The sequence below is a fragment of the Scyliorhinus torazame genome, chromosome 6 (genome assembly GCF_047496885.1).
Source record: "Scyliorhinus torazame isolate Kashiwa2021f chromosome 6, sScyTor2.1, whole genome shotgun sequence".
NCBI classification, from domain to species: domain Eukaryota; kingdom Metazoa; phylum Chordata; class Chondrichthyes; order Carcharhiniformes; family Scyliorhinidae; genus Scyliorhinus; species Scyliorhinus torazame.
In genome coordinates this window covers 164,845,374-164,862,171 of record NC_092712.1, presented here as the reverse complement: position 1 = coordinate 164,862,171, position 16,798 = coordinate 164,845,374, and the positions used below count along the sequence as shown (strand labels likewise).

The 16,798-nt window shown below is 45.8% G+C and overlaps 1 protein-coding gene across 7 annotated transcripts in view; it reads right to left on the bottom strand.

Annotated features, from left to right (window-relative positions):
- ppp1r9a (protein phosphatase 1, regulatory subunit 9A) overlaps nucleotides 1-16,549 on the bottom strand; it is a 489,701-nt gene extending 473,152 nt beyond the window's left edge. For all 7 annotated transcript variants that reach the window (XM_072509043.1, XM_072509045.1, XM_072509048.1 and 4 more), the window contains exon 1: nucleotides 14,877-16,549. In XM_072509043.1, coding sequence (XP_072365144.1) covers nucleotides 14,877-16,289 — 1,413 coding nt within the window. In that variant the 5' untranslated portion in view covers nucleotides 16,290-16,549. The remainder of the gene's footprint in view (nucleotides 1-14,876) is intronic.
- Between the last annotated feature and the right edge of the window lie 249 nt (nucleotides 16,550-16,798).

Below are 16,798 nucleotides of genomic sequence, written 5' to 3'. Positions count from 1 at the left end.
GGGGAGCGGAGAGAGTGAATGGAGTGTTCAAGACATTTTATAAAAAATTATATGAAGCTCAACCCCCGGATGGGAGGGAGAGAATGATGGGCTTCTTGGATCGGCTGGAATTTCCCAAGGTGGAAGAGCAGGAAAGGGTGGGACTGGGAGCACAGATCGAGGTAGAAGAAGTGGTGAAAGGAATTAGGAGCATGCAGGCGGGAAAGGCCCCGGGACCGGATGGATTCCCAGTCGAATTCTATAGAAAATATGTGGACTTGCTCACCCCGGTACTGACGAGGACCTTTAATGAGGCAAAGGAAAGGGGACAACTGCCCCCGACTATGTCTGAAGCAACGATATCGCTTCTCTTAAAGAAGGAAAAGGACCCACTACAATGCGGGTCCTATAGACCTATTTCCCTCCTAAATGTAGATGCCAAGATCCTGGCCAAGGTAATGGCAATGAGAATAGAGGAATGTGTCCCGGGGGTGGTCCACGAGGACCAAACTGGGTTTGTGAAGGGAGACAGCTGAACACGAATATACGGAGCCTGTTAGGGGTAATGATGATGGCCCCACCAGGGGGGGAAACGGAGATAGTAGTGGCGATGGATGCCGAGAAAGCATTTGATAGAGTGGAGTGGGATTATTTGTGGGAGGTGTTGAGGAGATTTGGTTTTGGAGAAGGGTATGTTAGATGGGTGCAGCTGTTGTATAGGGCCCCGATGGCGAGCGTGGTCACGAATGGACGGGGATCTGCATATTTTCGGCTCCATAGAGGGACAAGGCAGGGATGCCCTCTGTCCCCATTATTGTTTGCACTGGCGATTGAACCCCTGGCGATAGCGTTGAGGGGTTCCAAGAAGTGGAGGGGAGTACTTAGAGGAGGAGAAGAACACCGGGTATCTTTGTATGCGGACGATTTGCTACTATATGTGGCAGACCCGGCAGAGGGGATGCCAGAAATAATGCGGATACTTGGGGAGTTTGGGGATTTTTCAGGGTATAAATTGAACATGGGGAAAAGTGAGTTGTTTGTGGTGCATCCAGGGGAGCAGAGTAGAGAAATAGAGGACCTACCGTTGAGGAAGGTAACAGGGGACTTTCGTTACCTGGGGATCCAGATAGCCAAGAATTGGGGCACATTGCATAGGTTAAATTTAACGCGGTTGGTGGAACAAATGGAGGAGGATTTTAAGAGATGGGATATGGTATCCCTGTCACTGGCAGGGAGGGTGCAGGCGGTTAAGATGGTGGTCCTCCCGAGATTCCTCTTTGTGTTTCAGTGCCTCCCGGTGGTGATCACGAAGGCTTTTTTTTAAAAGGATTGAAAAGAGCATCATACAAACAAAGAACAAAGAAATGTACAGCACAGGAACAGGCCCTTCGGCCCTCCAAGCCCGCGCCGACCATACTGCCCGACTAAACTACAATCTTCTACACTTCCTGGGTCCGTATCCTTCTATTCCCATCCTATTCATATATTTGTCAAGATGCCCCTTAAATGTCCCTATCGTCCCTGCTTCCACTACCTCCTCCGGTAGCGAGTTCCAGGCACCCACTACCCTCTGCGTAAAAAACTTGCCTCGTACATCTACTCTAAACCTTGCCCCTCTCACCTTAAACCTATGCCCCCTAGTAATTGACCCCTCTACCCTGGGGAAAAGCCTCTGACTATCCACTCTGTCTATGCCCCTCATAATTTTGTAGACCTCTATCAGGTCGCCCCTCAACCTCCTTCGTTCCAGAGAGAACAAACCGAGTTTATTCAATCGCTCCTCATAGCTTATGCCCTCCATACCAGGCAACATTCTGGTAAATCTCTTCTGCACCCTCTCTAAAGCCTCCACATCCTTCTGGTAGTGTGGCGACCAGAATTGAACACTATACTCCAAGTGTGGCCTAACTAAGGTTCTATACAGCTGCAACATGACTTGCCAATTCTTATACTCAATGCCCCGTCCAATGAAGGCAAGCATGCCGTATGCCTTCTTGACTACCTTCTCCACCTGTGTTGCCCCTTTCAATGACCTGTGGACCTGTACTCCTAGATCTCTTTGACTTTCAATACTCTTGAGGGTTCTACCATTCACTGTATATTCCCTACCTGCATTAGCCCTTCCAAAATGCATTACCTCACATTTGTCCGGATTAAACTCCATCTGCCATCTCTCCGCCCAAGTCTCCAGACAATCTAAATCCTGCTGTATCCTCAGACAGTCCTCATCGCTATCCGCAATTCCACCAACCTTTGTGTCGTCTGCAAACTTACTAATCAGACCAGTTACATTTTCCTCCAAATCATTTATATATACTACAAACAGCAAAGGTCCCAGCACTGATCCCTGTGGAACACCACTGGTCACAGCCCTCCAATTAGAAAAGCATCCCTCCATTGCTACCCTCTGCCTTCTATGGCCTAGCCAGTTCTGAATCCACCTTGCCAGCTCACCCCTGATCCCGTGTGACTTCACCTTTTGTACTAGTCTACCATGAGGGACCTTGTCAAAGGCCTTACTGAAGTCCATGTAGACAACATCCACTGCCCTACCTGCATCAATCATCTTAGTGACCTCCTCGAAAAACTCTATCAAGTTAGTGAGACACGACCTCCCCTTCACAAAACCGTGCTGCCTCTCACTAATACGTCCATTTGCTTCCAAATGGGAGTAGATCCTGTCTCGAAGAATTCTCTCCAGTAATTTCCCTACCACTGAAGTAAGGCTCACCGGCCTGTAGTTCCCGGGATTATCCTTGCTACCCTTCTTAAACAGAGGAACAACATTGGCTATTCTCCAGTCCTCCGGGACATCCCCTGAAGACAGCGAGGATCCAAAGATTTCTGTCATGGGTTATGTGTGGGCCGGGAAGACCCCGAGAGTGAGGAAGGGATTCTTACAGCGTAGCAGGGATAGGGGGGGGCTGGCACTACCGAGCCTAAGTGAGTATTATTGGGCCGCTAATATTTCAATGGTGAGTAAGTGGATGGGAGAGGAGGAGAGGAGGAGGGAGCGGCGTGGAAGAGATTAGAGAGGACGTCCTGTAGGGGGACTAGCCTACAGGCTATGGTGACAGCCCCATTGCCGTTCTCACCGAGGAACTACACCACAAGCCCGGCGGTGGTGGCTACACTGAAGATTTGGGAACAGTGGAGACGGCATAGGGGAAAGACTGGAGCCTTGGGGGGGTCCCCGATAAGAAACAACCATAGGTTTGCCCCGGGGGGAATGGATGGGGGATATGGAATGTGGCAAAGAGCAGGAATAACGCAACTGAAAGATCTGTTTGTGGATGGGAAGTTCGCGAGTCTGGGAGCGCTGACCGAGAAATATGGGTTGCCCCAAGGGAATGCATTCAGGTATATGCAACTGAGGGCTTTTGCGAGGCAACAGGTGAGGGAATTCCCGCAGCTCCCGACACAAGAGGTGCAGGACAGAGTGATCTCAAAGACATGGGTGGGGGATGGTAAGGTGTCAGATATATATAGGGAAATGAGGGACGAAGGGGAGACTATGGTAGATGAACTAAAAGGGAAATGGGAAGAAGAGCTGGGGGAGGAGATCGAGGAGGGGCTGTGGGCAGATGCCCTAAGCAGGGTAAACTCGTCGTCCTCGTGTGCCAGGCTAAGCCTGATTCAGTTTAAGGTATTACACAGGGCGCATATGACTGGAGCACGGCTCAGTAAATTTTTTGGGGTGGAGGATAGGTGTGCGAGGTGCTCGAGAAGCCCAGCGAATCATACCCATATGTTTTGGTCATGCCCGGCACTACAGGGGTTTTGGATGGGGGTGACAAAGGTGCTTTCAAAAGTAGTGGGGGTCCGGGTCGAACCAAGCTGGGGGTTGGCTATATTTGGGGTTGCACAAGAGCCGGGAGTGCAGGAGGCGAGAGAGGCCGATGTTTTGGCCTTTGCGTCCTTAGTAGCCCGGCGCAGGATATTGTTAATGTGGAAAGAAGCCAAGCCCCCGGGGGTGGAGACCTGGATAAATGACATGGCAGGGTTTATAAAGCTAGAGCGGATTAAGTTCGTTCTAAGGGGGTCGGCTCAAGGGTTCACCAGGCGGTGGCAACCGTTCGTCAAATACCTCGCAGAAAGATAGATGGAATGGAAAAAAGGCAGCAGCAGCAGCAGCCCAGGATCGGGGGGGGGGGGGAGGAGGAGGAACCAGAAGGACTCTCAGGGTTGTTAATATATACTGTATAATATGTATAGGTCGTTGCGACAGATAATTATATATTGGACTGTTAAATTATATTTTTGGAGAGTGTTACTTGTGATAAGGCAGTTGCCAATTAGGGTTAGTTTTCATTTTTGTTATTTATTATTTATTCATTTTTTGTTTATAAAATAGGTCATTGTTATTTGTGTTGTTATAATATTGTGTAAAGGATGCACAATGTACTGTGTTGGTTGACCAAAAATTTTCAATAAAATATTTATATTAAAAAAAATAATCATCTGCCATTTCTGCTGCTAACCTCGCAGTTTTAACCCTCTGCTCTTCCACATGAGTTCTCACTACATCAGGAACTGAGTTTTAAACTCCTCCAAAAGTATAATTTCTCCGAGAGCTTCATAGGTTTGGCCTATTTTCAAAGCCCTTATCCACCTATCAAAATTACTCTGTTTGATCCTTTCAAACTTCATGTATGTTTTACCAGGTTCTTTCCTTAAATTTCTAAACCTTTGCCTGTAGGCTTCAGGAACTAGTTCATATGCACCCAAGATGGAATTTTTCACCTCCTCATACGTCCCAGATACCTCCTCTGATAGTGATGCAAACACTTCACTAGCCCTACCTACCAGCTTATTTTGAATCAGTAATACCCACATATCCTGTGCTATTTCATTTGTTTAGCTACCTTCTCAAATGAAATGTAAAATGCTTCTACCTCCTTCTCATCAAACCGTGGCAATGCTTAGACATATTTATAGATCCCCACCAAGCCTTCGACTATGACGCTCTTTCTCTTTATTCTCGTCATTATCCTCCAACTGTACGTTTCCCTTTACATCCGCCAATTTTCACTGACCGTCTTGTTTCATGGCCATTTTCTTAAGTTCAAACTCTCTCTTTTTCCCTTTCCGCTCTCTCTTTTTCTTTTCCGATCTGTACCTCCCTTTCTCGTTCTTGTTGTTCTGCTAGGGCTATTCTTTCCTTTTTTCTTTCTTCTCTCTCCTTTTCTTTTTCCCTCATTTCGTATTCAAGCTGCTTTAATTTTTTTTTCATGTTCAAGTTGTTTAATCTGTAACTGAATTTTTTGCCGTTTCTAATAAGTCAGACAGTATCACAGGCAATTTTAAATGCTCAGCGACCACTGTACGGACCTCTTCTTTCCGTATTCTGTCATATGCTCACCCCTCACTATCTTTAAGTTCACTAAGCCAACCCAAATACGAAAGATAGACTTCTACGCCAAAAACCCCCAATTTATTATGGGCCAGGGTTTAGAGAATACCAAAGTATATCATGGAGTTCACCTGACCCACAACATTTAATAGATTTTGGTTATGGAGAGCACAAGGGCCCATTTTACAGGTGTGATGCAAGAGAACTAAAAGTATTTTAAAACAAAAACAATGTTTATTCTATGAATCCAGTTCACATTTTATAAACGCAGTAATCATCTCACCAACTACCAACCCTGATAACCCCCCCAAAAAGATACAATACTCTATAGGTAACCCTTAGTAATTTCCCTAACAACATCCATAAGCCAAAACACTTTTTAACAAAGACAGTAGGTTTGCATTCCATATGGAAACAGGTATTACTTGGAATTCATCAAGTGATCTGGAGACATTCTTTATCATGCAGAGAGAGAGAGACCAAACATACATCTGCTTGGTTTGAATGCAGCTCTCTAACTCAAAATGAAACTAAAACACAGTGCCAAAAACAGCTTTCAAAACGAAAGTAAAAAGCAGAGACAGAGCTCAGCTCCACCCACACAATGATATCACTGCAGCCCATTGAGAAGACACACTTTTCTTCAAGGGTGTCTCACATGACACTACGCCTGCTCCTAATTCCTATGATCTGCTGCATTCTCATTTTCTGTCTGGTTTGGTACACAAAATTTTGGTCACTGCTTTTTCCAAGCATTTACTGCACCTCTTGACTTGCGATGTTATCCGGTTTAATCTTTTGTAAATTTCTTGGGCCAAAAGCCTACTTCCTCATTGGCCCAGTTACACAATAATGATGTGGAAATGTATAACCAAGTAAGAAACAGTTTTCAACTTCCCTGGGACAAGGATATTCAAACTACTCAGCCAAGTTTTCCTTGCAACAAGCTCCAAAAGGAACCACAGGATAAGATATTGAGGTCATGAACTAAATTTGGTTAATAGTCCAATGGTCACAACTTGTTGCTTTAAAAAGTGTTGCTTTAAAAAGGATATGTTAACTCCGAATGTTATCTTCATTAATTTACAACTACTGAATCAGGTCAACTCTATCATAAGATGTGAACCACTCTGTTAAGAATTCACTATTTACTTTTCTGTGAAAACTACTAATTGATGACATTGGTTATCTTCCAATAGAAAACAGAAGGAAAGGATTTTATTTCTAATACCAACAGAAAAATGTAAAAGTGTAGGAAGTTAGTTGCTTCTTTGTAGGTAGAATAGAGACTATTCAGGTTACTGTTGCTTCCCCCGTCTGCAGTAAAATTGCCAGCCAGACAGCAGGCACCCAGCACCGGGAATGTGATACAATTGCGGATGCAGTTTCTGCAGGAAGTAACTCTGAGGAACCTCTGGCACACCAGGAATTCATCACTGCACTAATTGACCTGATTAAATAATTTGACTCAGTAAATCACAAAGTTCTGTGGATTGTGCTCCAACGATATAGATATCTAAGACACTTTAGCACAATTCTGCAATTGCTTCATGTGAGATGATACAACTGTCTAGATTAAGAGTTCTGAAACAGATTCAAAATCTGCACTAAGGTCAAGCAAGGCAGTGTGATAGTCCTCATACTATTTACAATCTATCGGACAGTGGCTATTCACCTCATCAAAGGTAAACTGCCCTCTAGTGTCAGTATTAAATAATCTAGATAGAAAATCCCTCAACTTCAGTCTCCTCCGATCCAAAACCAAACCGACCATCATAAGTATACATTATCTACAGTTTGTAGAGAACTGCAGCATCACTACCCACTCTGCACCAGATTTTCAAGCCACTCTCAAGCTCTTCATTTCTGCACACAAAAAACAGCCTGTCTTTGAATGTTGGCAAAACAAAACCTTTAACCCAGACCTGGTCAACCAAATATCCCACCTCCCATATAGGTTGATGACGACACTCTTGGAATATGTTGAGCACACCCCATACCTTGGAAGCTACCTCTCTCCAAAGGTCACCATTGATGAGGAGATCCATTACCTGATCAGTTGCCCCAGCTCAGCCTTCGATTAACTAGGGCAACGAGTGTTTGATAACAAAGACCTCCGCAAGTTAGCAAAATTCCTCATGTACAGAGCAATTGTCACCACACTCCAGCATTGTAATGAAACACGGTCTCCGCGTCAGTGGCATATAAGAACACTAGAGATATTCCATCAGCAATACCTCCACTGAATCCTCCAGATTCATTGGGGGCACAGTTGAACCAACATCAGTGTCCTTCTTGAAGAATAGAGGCATAGACTATTTTTTAAACGGGAAAAGGCTTCGGAAATCAGAAAAACAAAGAAACTTGAGGAGTCGTAGTTCGGGATTCTCTTAGGTTAACATGCAGGTTCTGTTGGCAGTTAGGAGTTCAAGTGCAATGTTAGCATTCATGTCGAGGGGGCTGAAATACAAGAACAGGGATGTATTGTTGAGGCTGTATAAGGCTCTGGTCAGATCCCATTTGGAATATTGTGAGCGATTTTGGGCCCCATATCTAAGGAAGGATGTGCTGGCCTTGGAGGATCCAATGGAGGTTCACAAGAATGATGCCCAAAATGAAGAACTTGACATATGAGGAGCAGTTGACGATTCTTGGTCTGAGTTTAGAAGGATGAGGGAGGATCTAATTGAAAGTTACAAAATACTGCAAGGCCTAGAGTGGACGTGGAGAGGATGTTTCTACTCATAGGAGATAATAGAACCCAAGGGCACAGCCTCAGACTGAAGGGAAAATTGTTTAAAACTGAGATGAGGAAGAATTTCTTCAGCCAGAGGGTGGTGAATCTGTGGAACTCAATGCTGTTGAAGACTAAGTCAGCAAGTCACTGAATGTCTTTAAGCCAGAGATAGATAGGTTCTTAATTAATAAGGGGATCAGGGGTTATGGGAAGAAGACAAGAGAATGGGGATGAGAAACATATCAGCCATGATAGAATGGTGGAGCAGACACAACAGGCTGAATGGCCTAATTCTGCTCCTATGTCTTATGGTCTTATTAATATCTTGATGGTGAGGCAGTGTGATGGCAGAGAAGGAAAGAAAGCAATTCCTGCACTCAGAAATCCCGTTGCCTTGAGACAATCTGCCCCATGTGCCTAAAGTTCTGGGGATCAGCCTGTTCAGTCACACAAGACCCATCACAGAAACTCAAGACTCTGAGTAGACGTCATCCACAAATCTAGGGACAGTGTCCATGATGCTACCCCCTTTCTGTTGTCCACCAAACCAAACGTCCTCCTGGTTCTCCCCTTGCCCCAGCCCAACTGTACCCCCCACCCCCACCATCCCATTCCTCTCTAGCTTTTTGCCCAGTCTAAGCTCATAGCCATTAGATACATATCATGCTCCTTCAACCTAATTCCCATTAAACTTCTGACCACCTTCCATGTTGGCTGATATTTTGAAAGGCACTATTCTCCTCCCTTTCAAATCCATCATTGTTACGCTCAATAAAAATTCCTTTAAACCCTCTGTTCATTGCCATCCCAGATACAGCTACCCGTTCCGCTCAAATATGCTTAAATGTGCTGCTGCCTCAGTCTTGTGCACAGCTGTAATGATACCCCATCTGAATCCCTCCAAAGAGTTTTGCGTGCCCTCACCACCACCCTCAGAACAATACCAATACAACAGTCATAAACTGTATCTACATTGATAATGTATCATCTCTCCTCACCCTACTGAATCTCCTTTCAGTCTTTGATATGGCGGAACAGACCAACTTTGTCAAAATTTCTTCCTGTTAAGATGGATTACTTTAACTTTGTTCAACTCTTTGCTACTCTATCAAAGCCAGACCATCTATACAATGGCTTCTATTTGTAACTGTACACTGTTGCCTCAGGAGGTCCCCAAGGATCAATTCTTGGCCTCCTCCATTTCCTCCCCATGGCTCCGAAGCCATACTGGGTAAATCTGCACATATACCTGAATATATGCACACGTACAAAACCTCAATGTACTTAAGAGTCACAGATAAGCTGCAATTTCTTCTAGTTAAATATTGGCAAGACTGAAGTAATCATCTTCGGGCCCAACCAAAAATTCTATAATTTCATTTCTAATTCCACCAGCTCCACAACCTCCCCAGCCAATGCCTTGGGTTGAACCATGCTGTTTGTTATTTTGACATACTATTCAACCCTCAGCTGTGTTTTTGACTCAATATTTCTATAACAAAGACTACCTATTTCTATCTGCATAGCACTGTTCACCTTCACCCTTGTCACCCTCAACGATGCCTTTGTCACCTCCAGATTAGGGTATTCCAAATCTCATCCAGCAAGGCAACTCATACAAAATTTGGTTTTACTTATCCTACACTAACAAGTTCTGCTGACCTGTGTCATTCCAGCCCATATTAACTTATATTGGCTCACAGTCCACCAATGTCTCCAATCTAAAATTGTCAGTTTCGTATAAAAATGGTGTCGTGGTCTTGCCCTTCCCTATCGCTGCAACATTCTTCAGCCCTACCTCCACTCCACAATCCTCCATTCCGTGGACTCAGGCCTTTTATACTTCTCTCTTAATTTTATCCAACCATTTGAAGTTGTGTCTTAATTGTCTGGACTCAACATTCTAATATTCCCTCCCTAACCTTCTCCTCATCCATTCAGGTTCTCCATGAAACCCACCTCTTTGACTAAGGATTTGGCCACCCCTTTCATTATCTTTGGCCCAGCAGCCATTATCACATCGCTGTTTGTGGGTGCTATGTACAAACTGGCTGCTGCATTTCCAACATTACTACAATGACTACACTCAGAAGTACTTAAGTGTAAAGCCCTTTAGACCATAGAATATACAATGCAGAAGGAGGCCAAGCGGCCCATTGAGTCTGCACCGACCCGCTTAAGCCCTCACTTTCACCCTATCCCCGTAACCCAATAACCCCTCCTAACCTTTTTGGACACTATTGGCAATTTAGCATGGCCAAGCCACCTAACCTGCACGTCTTTGGACTGTGGGAGGAAACCGGAGGACCCGGAGGAAACCCACCAGGCACGGGGAGAACGTGCAAACTCCGCACAGACAGTGACCCAGCGGGGAATCGAACCTGGGACCCTGGCGCTGTGAAGCCACAATACTAACCACTGTGCTACCATGCTTAAGACATCCTGAGGTCGTCTTTAAAGGTACCATATAAATATAAGTCTTGCATTGTGTTCACCCTATTGCCTGTGGCTCAGTGGGAAATACTCACCACTGTTTCACAAGGTTGTGGGGTTTAAGTCCCACTCCAAGGCCTAAGCACAAAAACCAAGGCTGACACTCCAGTGTATTATTAAGCAACAACTTCACTTTTGCAGATGCCATCATTCAGAAGAGATGCTAAACTGAGTCCCCTCTCACCACAACCACCTCCCCACCCCAACCTTGCCTTCTCAGGTGGACAAAAAAGATCCCATACAACTATTTTGAAGAGTATGGGAATTATCCAGTGTCCAGGCCAATATTTATGTCTCAACAGTATCACAAAAATAGGCTATCTACTAATTATTAAATTGCTGTTCCGGAGATAAATTACTGCAGATGCTGGAATCTGAATTAAAAACAGAAACTACTGGACAATCTCAGCAGGTCTGACAGCATTTATGGACAGCTAATGTTTCAAGTTTGGATGACTATTTGTCAAAGTGTTGTGTGTGGGAGCTTGCTGTGCGTAAATTGGCTGCCACATTTCCTATATTCACAATGACAACACTTCAAAATAGTACTTAACTGGCTATGAAGCACTTTCAGAGACATATAAAATGCTAATCTTTCATTTCCTAATTTTACCTCTATTTTGGTCTATCAATGTTATCAGGTGCCATATAAATGCAAGTTATTGGGAGTCATGCGAGAAGTTGATACTAAGTATACAATTAGTAATTTACTACAGGTAAACAAAGAACAATACAGCACAGGAAGGAACAGGCCCATCGGCTATCGAAACCTGTGCCGGTCATAATATCAATCTTGGCCAAAACCCTCAAAACTCACTTCCTCGTGCCGTATCCCTCTATACCCTTCCTATCCATGTATTTGTCGAGATGCCTTTTGAACGGCGTTAATGTATCTGTTTCCACATCCTCCCCAGGCAACCCGTACCAGGCACTCACCACCTTCGGTGTAAAAAGAAACTGCCTCGCACATCTCCTCTGAACTTTGTCCCACAGATCTTAAACCCATGGTGGCTGACCACACCACCCTGGGAAGGAGTGCCTGCCCATCCACTCTATCCATGCCCCTCATAATCTTGTAGACCTCTATCAGGTCACCCCTCAACCTCCGTCATTCTAATGAAAACAGTCGGAGTCTATTCAGCTTCTCTGCATAGCTAACACCCTCCAGACCAAGCAACATCCTGGTAAACCTCCTCTGCACCCTCTCCAAAGCCTCCACATTCTTCTGGTAGTGTGGCGACCAGAATTGTGCGCAATATTCCAAGTGCGGCCTTACCAACATTCTATATAACTGTAGCATGACTTGCCAGTTTTTATACTCGATGCCCCATTCAAAGAAGGCAAGTATTCCGTATGCTTTCTTGACAACCCTGCACGCCCAGATCTCTCGGACTTTCTATATTCCCAAGAGTTTTGCCATTTAATGTACATTTCCCTTCGATGTTAGACCTACCAAAATGCATTACCTCACATTTGTCTGGATTAAACTCCATTTGCCATTTCTCTGGCCAAATCTCCAACCTATCTACGTCCTGCTGTATCCTCTGACAACTCTCAACACTATCTGCCACTCCACCAACCTTGGTGTCACTCGCAAACTTACTAATCAGACCAGCTACATTTTCCTCCAAAGTTTGTGTATACTACAAACAACAGAGGCGCAGCACAGATTCCTGTGGAACACCACTAGTTACAACCTTCCATTCAGAAAAACGCCCTTCTATTGATACCCTATTCTGTGAACGAGCCAGTTCGGTATCCATCTTGCCACCTCACCTTTGATCCTGTGTGACGTCACCTTTTGTACCAGTCTGCCACGAGGCACCTTGTCAAAGGCTTTACTGAAGTCCATGTAAACAACATCCGCCTCCCTCCCCTCATCAATCATCTTTGTCACATCCTCACAAAACTCGATCAAGTTAGTGAGGCACGACCTCCCCTTCACAAAACCATGTTGTCTATCGCTAATGAGTCTATTTGTTTCCAAATAGGTATAAATCCTGTCCCTGAGAATTCTCCCCAATAATTTACCTACACATGACGTTCACCGGCCTACAGTTTCCTAGATTATCCCTGCTACCTTTCTTAAACAGCGGTACCACATAAGCTATTCTCCAGCCCTTTGGATCTTACCTGTAGCCAATGAAGATACAAAGATATCAGTTAAGGCCCCAGCAATTTCCTCCCTTGCTTCCCTCAGTATTCTAGAGTAAATCCCATCCGGCCCAGTTGACTTTATCTAACTTAATGTCTTCTAAAAGACTAAATACCTCCTCCTTTTCGATGTCGACATGACCCAGACCGTCCACACACCTTACCCAAGAATCATCTTCCACAAAGTCCTTTTCTTTGATGAACACTGATGCAAAGTACTCATTTTGTACTTCACCCATTTCCTCTTGCTCTTGTCCTTAAGTGGAACAATCCTTTCCATGGCCACCCTCTTGCTTTTTACATATGAATGAAAAGCTTTGGGATTCACCTTTTTTCTACTTGCCAAGGACTTTTCATGACCTCTCCTAGCCCTCCTAATTTCCCGCTCAAGTACCTTCCTACTTTCTTTATACTCATCAAGGGTTTTGACTGTCCACGCTCTTCTAGACTGTACAAAAGCCTCCTCTTTCTTTTTGAAGAGGTTCACAATATCCCTCGTTAGCCATGGCTCCCTAAACTTCCCATGCTTATCCTTCATTCTCTCAGGAACGTGACTGTCCTGAATCCTAATCAACTGTCTCTTCAAAGACTCCCACATGTCCATTGTTGATTTACCCTCCAACAAGAGCAACCAATCCAAATTCTTCAATTCCTGTCTAATGTTATCGGAATTTGCCTTTCCCCAGTTTCGCATCTTAACGCGAGGGTTACCCTTATCCCTATCCAAAGGTACCCTAAAATGTACGGAATTGTGGTCACTGCTCCCAAAATGTTTCCCTTCTGAAACCTCAACCATCTGTCCAGGCTCATTCCACAATACCAGGTCCTGTACTGCCCCTTCCCTAGTCGGACTATCTACATATTGAATCAAGAAGTCTTCCTGGATACACCTTCAAAACTCTGCTCCATCCAAACCCCTGGCACTAAGTGAGTCCCAGTCAATATAGGGGAAATTAAAAAACCCTGCCACAACGACCCTGTTACTTTTCCACCTATCCAAAATCTCTCTACCCATCTGCTCCGCTCTCTCGCTGGCAGTTGGGGAGCCTGTAATAAACGCCCAACATTATGATTGCCCCCTTCCTGTTCCTGAGCTCTACCCAGATTGCCTCATTCCTCAGTACGGATGTAATATTCTCCTTAACCTGTAATGCTACACCCCACCCGTTTTACACCCCCCTCTATCTCTCCTGAACCATCTATATCGTCCAACGCTCAGCTGCCAACCCTGCCCTTCCTTTAACCATGTTTCAGTGATAGCCACAACATCATAGTTCCAATTCTAGACCAGATTTCCGACACACATTTGTTAATTCACGAAGATGTAACTTCAGGTTGAAAATACTGTTAGTAAAGCCACCCGTACTTATTTCGAGTTCGTTTCCGGTCGCATTTTATGAACTAACAGTAATTACAATGGGTTTAAATGTAATATCAACATTGGTGTTTCAGTTTGTTTTCATCGAGGAAGTGCAGTTGCTACGTTACGCACTTGCGACTCTGGGCTGAACGGCTCAAGCAGCAAACCCTGATTGTTACTTTGCCTGCAAGGAACTATCCATTCGTGTGCTCCTTTAAAAAAGGAGAAAATCAAAAACGCGTCCATATCTTCGTATTCGCAAATAAGAAAAAAATGTTTTAGCTATGCATCAAACGAGTGCATTCAATATGCTTCAGGGAATGTCGTACAAAGGCGCAACCAAATAAATCATATGCCGAGAGGAATGGGCTGTATTTTTCTGTAACATTGCAAATCAGGATTCCTGTATCTCATCCATATAAGGATATTGTACCTTACCATTTCAAACATCCTACAACATAAATGCAACATGATATCCGCCTAGGCCTGACGGTCACTGCTGCGGTTGATGAAATAGAAATATTATTTAAAAACAAGTGTTCCCTTCAATACTGCATTGACAATAATCCAATAGGGTCTTTACATCAGCTCTGACGGCATCTGTACATCAACATAATTTAATTCAGATTTTTTAAAGCCAAAAATAACTCCACACACCTAGTTTAAAAAGTCATTATTGATAAAGTGAGTCTGCATTTGAAGAAACGGTATTTCAACTACATTCTGAAACTTACGCACTTTATCTTTGCAGGTTTATTAAGGTACCGTACATAACATGCAACATATATTGATTCACTTACTTTTATAGGAGCAGTGCTGAATTGAACTTTCCGCTTGGTTGGAATATTATCTTCATCGGACAATCCTGTTACTTCTGTACATTCCACAGTTGGTTCATAATTATTTTCATCGCTATCCACCTGCTCCTCTGAGTCCTCATAAGTGTGCTCCCAAACAGCATCATCGCCTGACTCCACGCTGCAGCCCTCAGGCTCCACACTTTGAACTTTGGATTCTGTTTTGGGATAGTCTTTCCCGTTGGTTTTGTCAGCTGATCGACATATGGCCGGAGTCCCAGAATGTTCAATTGTACTTTCCTCCGAGGAATTTTCACTTGCTGTTGAACCTCGCTTACCTGAAGCTCTTCCAGATGCAACAGTACTGTTTTTCAAAAGCTCTGAGACAACATTAGGCTGCTTCACGTCCATGCAAATGTTTGTGTGTTTCCCCAAATTATCATCCGAAGAATGGTCTACAGCTTCATGGACCCCCATTTCATGGACTTGCCTTACGCCCACTACGCTGCTCTGGTGAAAAGAAACGTCTGTTTTTACGGTCTCGGATGGAAATGTCGCATGGCTGGCCGTGTTTTGCTGTTTTTCACGTGCCATAGGTAAACTTACAGCATCTTGGGTTACAAAAGAAATCCCATATTGACCTTGGAAAGAGGATGTTTTACAATCCGGCGGTTGCTCCTCGTTCAGCACTTCAGTTGTTTGAGGCAAGCTGTCGCCCGGTACCAGGTTTTGCTGCTCGGTGTTTTCGAAGACGGCACTGAGCTGGCTGACGGTGGGAGACACGGACTCGGTCCTGGGGCTGCTGCTGTCCAAAGACTCGGTGCTGCCTCGGTGGGAGCGGGACCCGTCGATCCCCTGCAGCTCGTTCAGCAGCTGATCCTGGGAGCCCTTCCTCTCTCTTTTGGGGGAGCCCTGGTGGGAAAGGGCCGCCTTCTCCCGGATACTCTGCTCGAACAGCCTGCGGGTCTCCGAAAATTTGGAATAGGTGGACGGCCCGTCCCGGCTGCTGTCGATGCGACTGGCCCGATCGGCCGGTTTGGCCCGGGGGCCGGCTGCAACCTCGGCCACATTCTGGGCTCGGACCCGCCGGTGCGGGGACGAGGAAGCCCTTCTGTTGGCTTTAGAGCGGGTAGAAGCCCCGTTGTCCTCACCGGGTCCCATGCCCATCTGCATGAACAGCATATTCTTGATCCGGTTAACATTGGAGCCGTATTTCCTTCCTCGAGTTTGCTGCTGCAGCGGGTTCTCGCAGCTTTCCCTCGCCTTTCCATCGCCTCCAGCGGCGGCCGCCCCCGGGCTGCCGGTGCCTTTATTGAAGGTGCTTTTGAGAGCCTGGAACTCAGTCCTGTAGGCGTTGCGGTGCGGCGAGGCGCTGCGGAGGCTCGATCTCTCTCCTGAAGCCTCTGTCTTCATCATGTTTTACCGTCAACAGCAGCCGTTGATGAGGACGTCTGAAAACCCCCTCCTCCAAATAAATGCTCCCTTTGGGCTCTCACTCGGCCACTGTCACGCCGGGAGGAGGAGAAGCCCGGAGGCGCTACGGGACAGGTGCCCATGAACCCAAAGCGCAGCAGCAGCTGCCCGCGAACATGCCGGCGAGGGCGACCAAGCAAGTGCCGGCCCGGGACTCCGAGCCTCCCTCCCGCGCGCGCGCGCGCCCTATCGCTCTCCGCTGGCGCGCCGTTAATCCCACAGCCTCGCGCGCGCCCACTGAAACAAAACGGCTGGGCACCGCGCGCCCGCACGTCATCGCGTCACCGCGCGTCAGGCCAGCGGACACCGCGAGGCCAGAGCCACTGGCAGCGAGGGCGCGGGAACCCCCAACCCAAGCAGAATGCAGCCGACCAGTGTCAGTGAGCACCCTGTAAACCTGTCACCGCAATCAATGTAGGAGGCAGTTGGTGGTCGGCAGCCGTGGCGAGTGC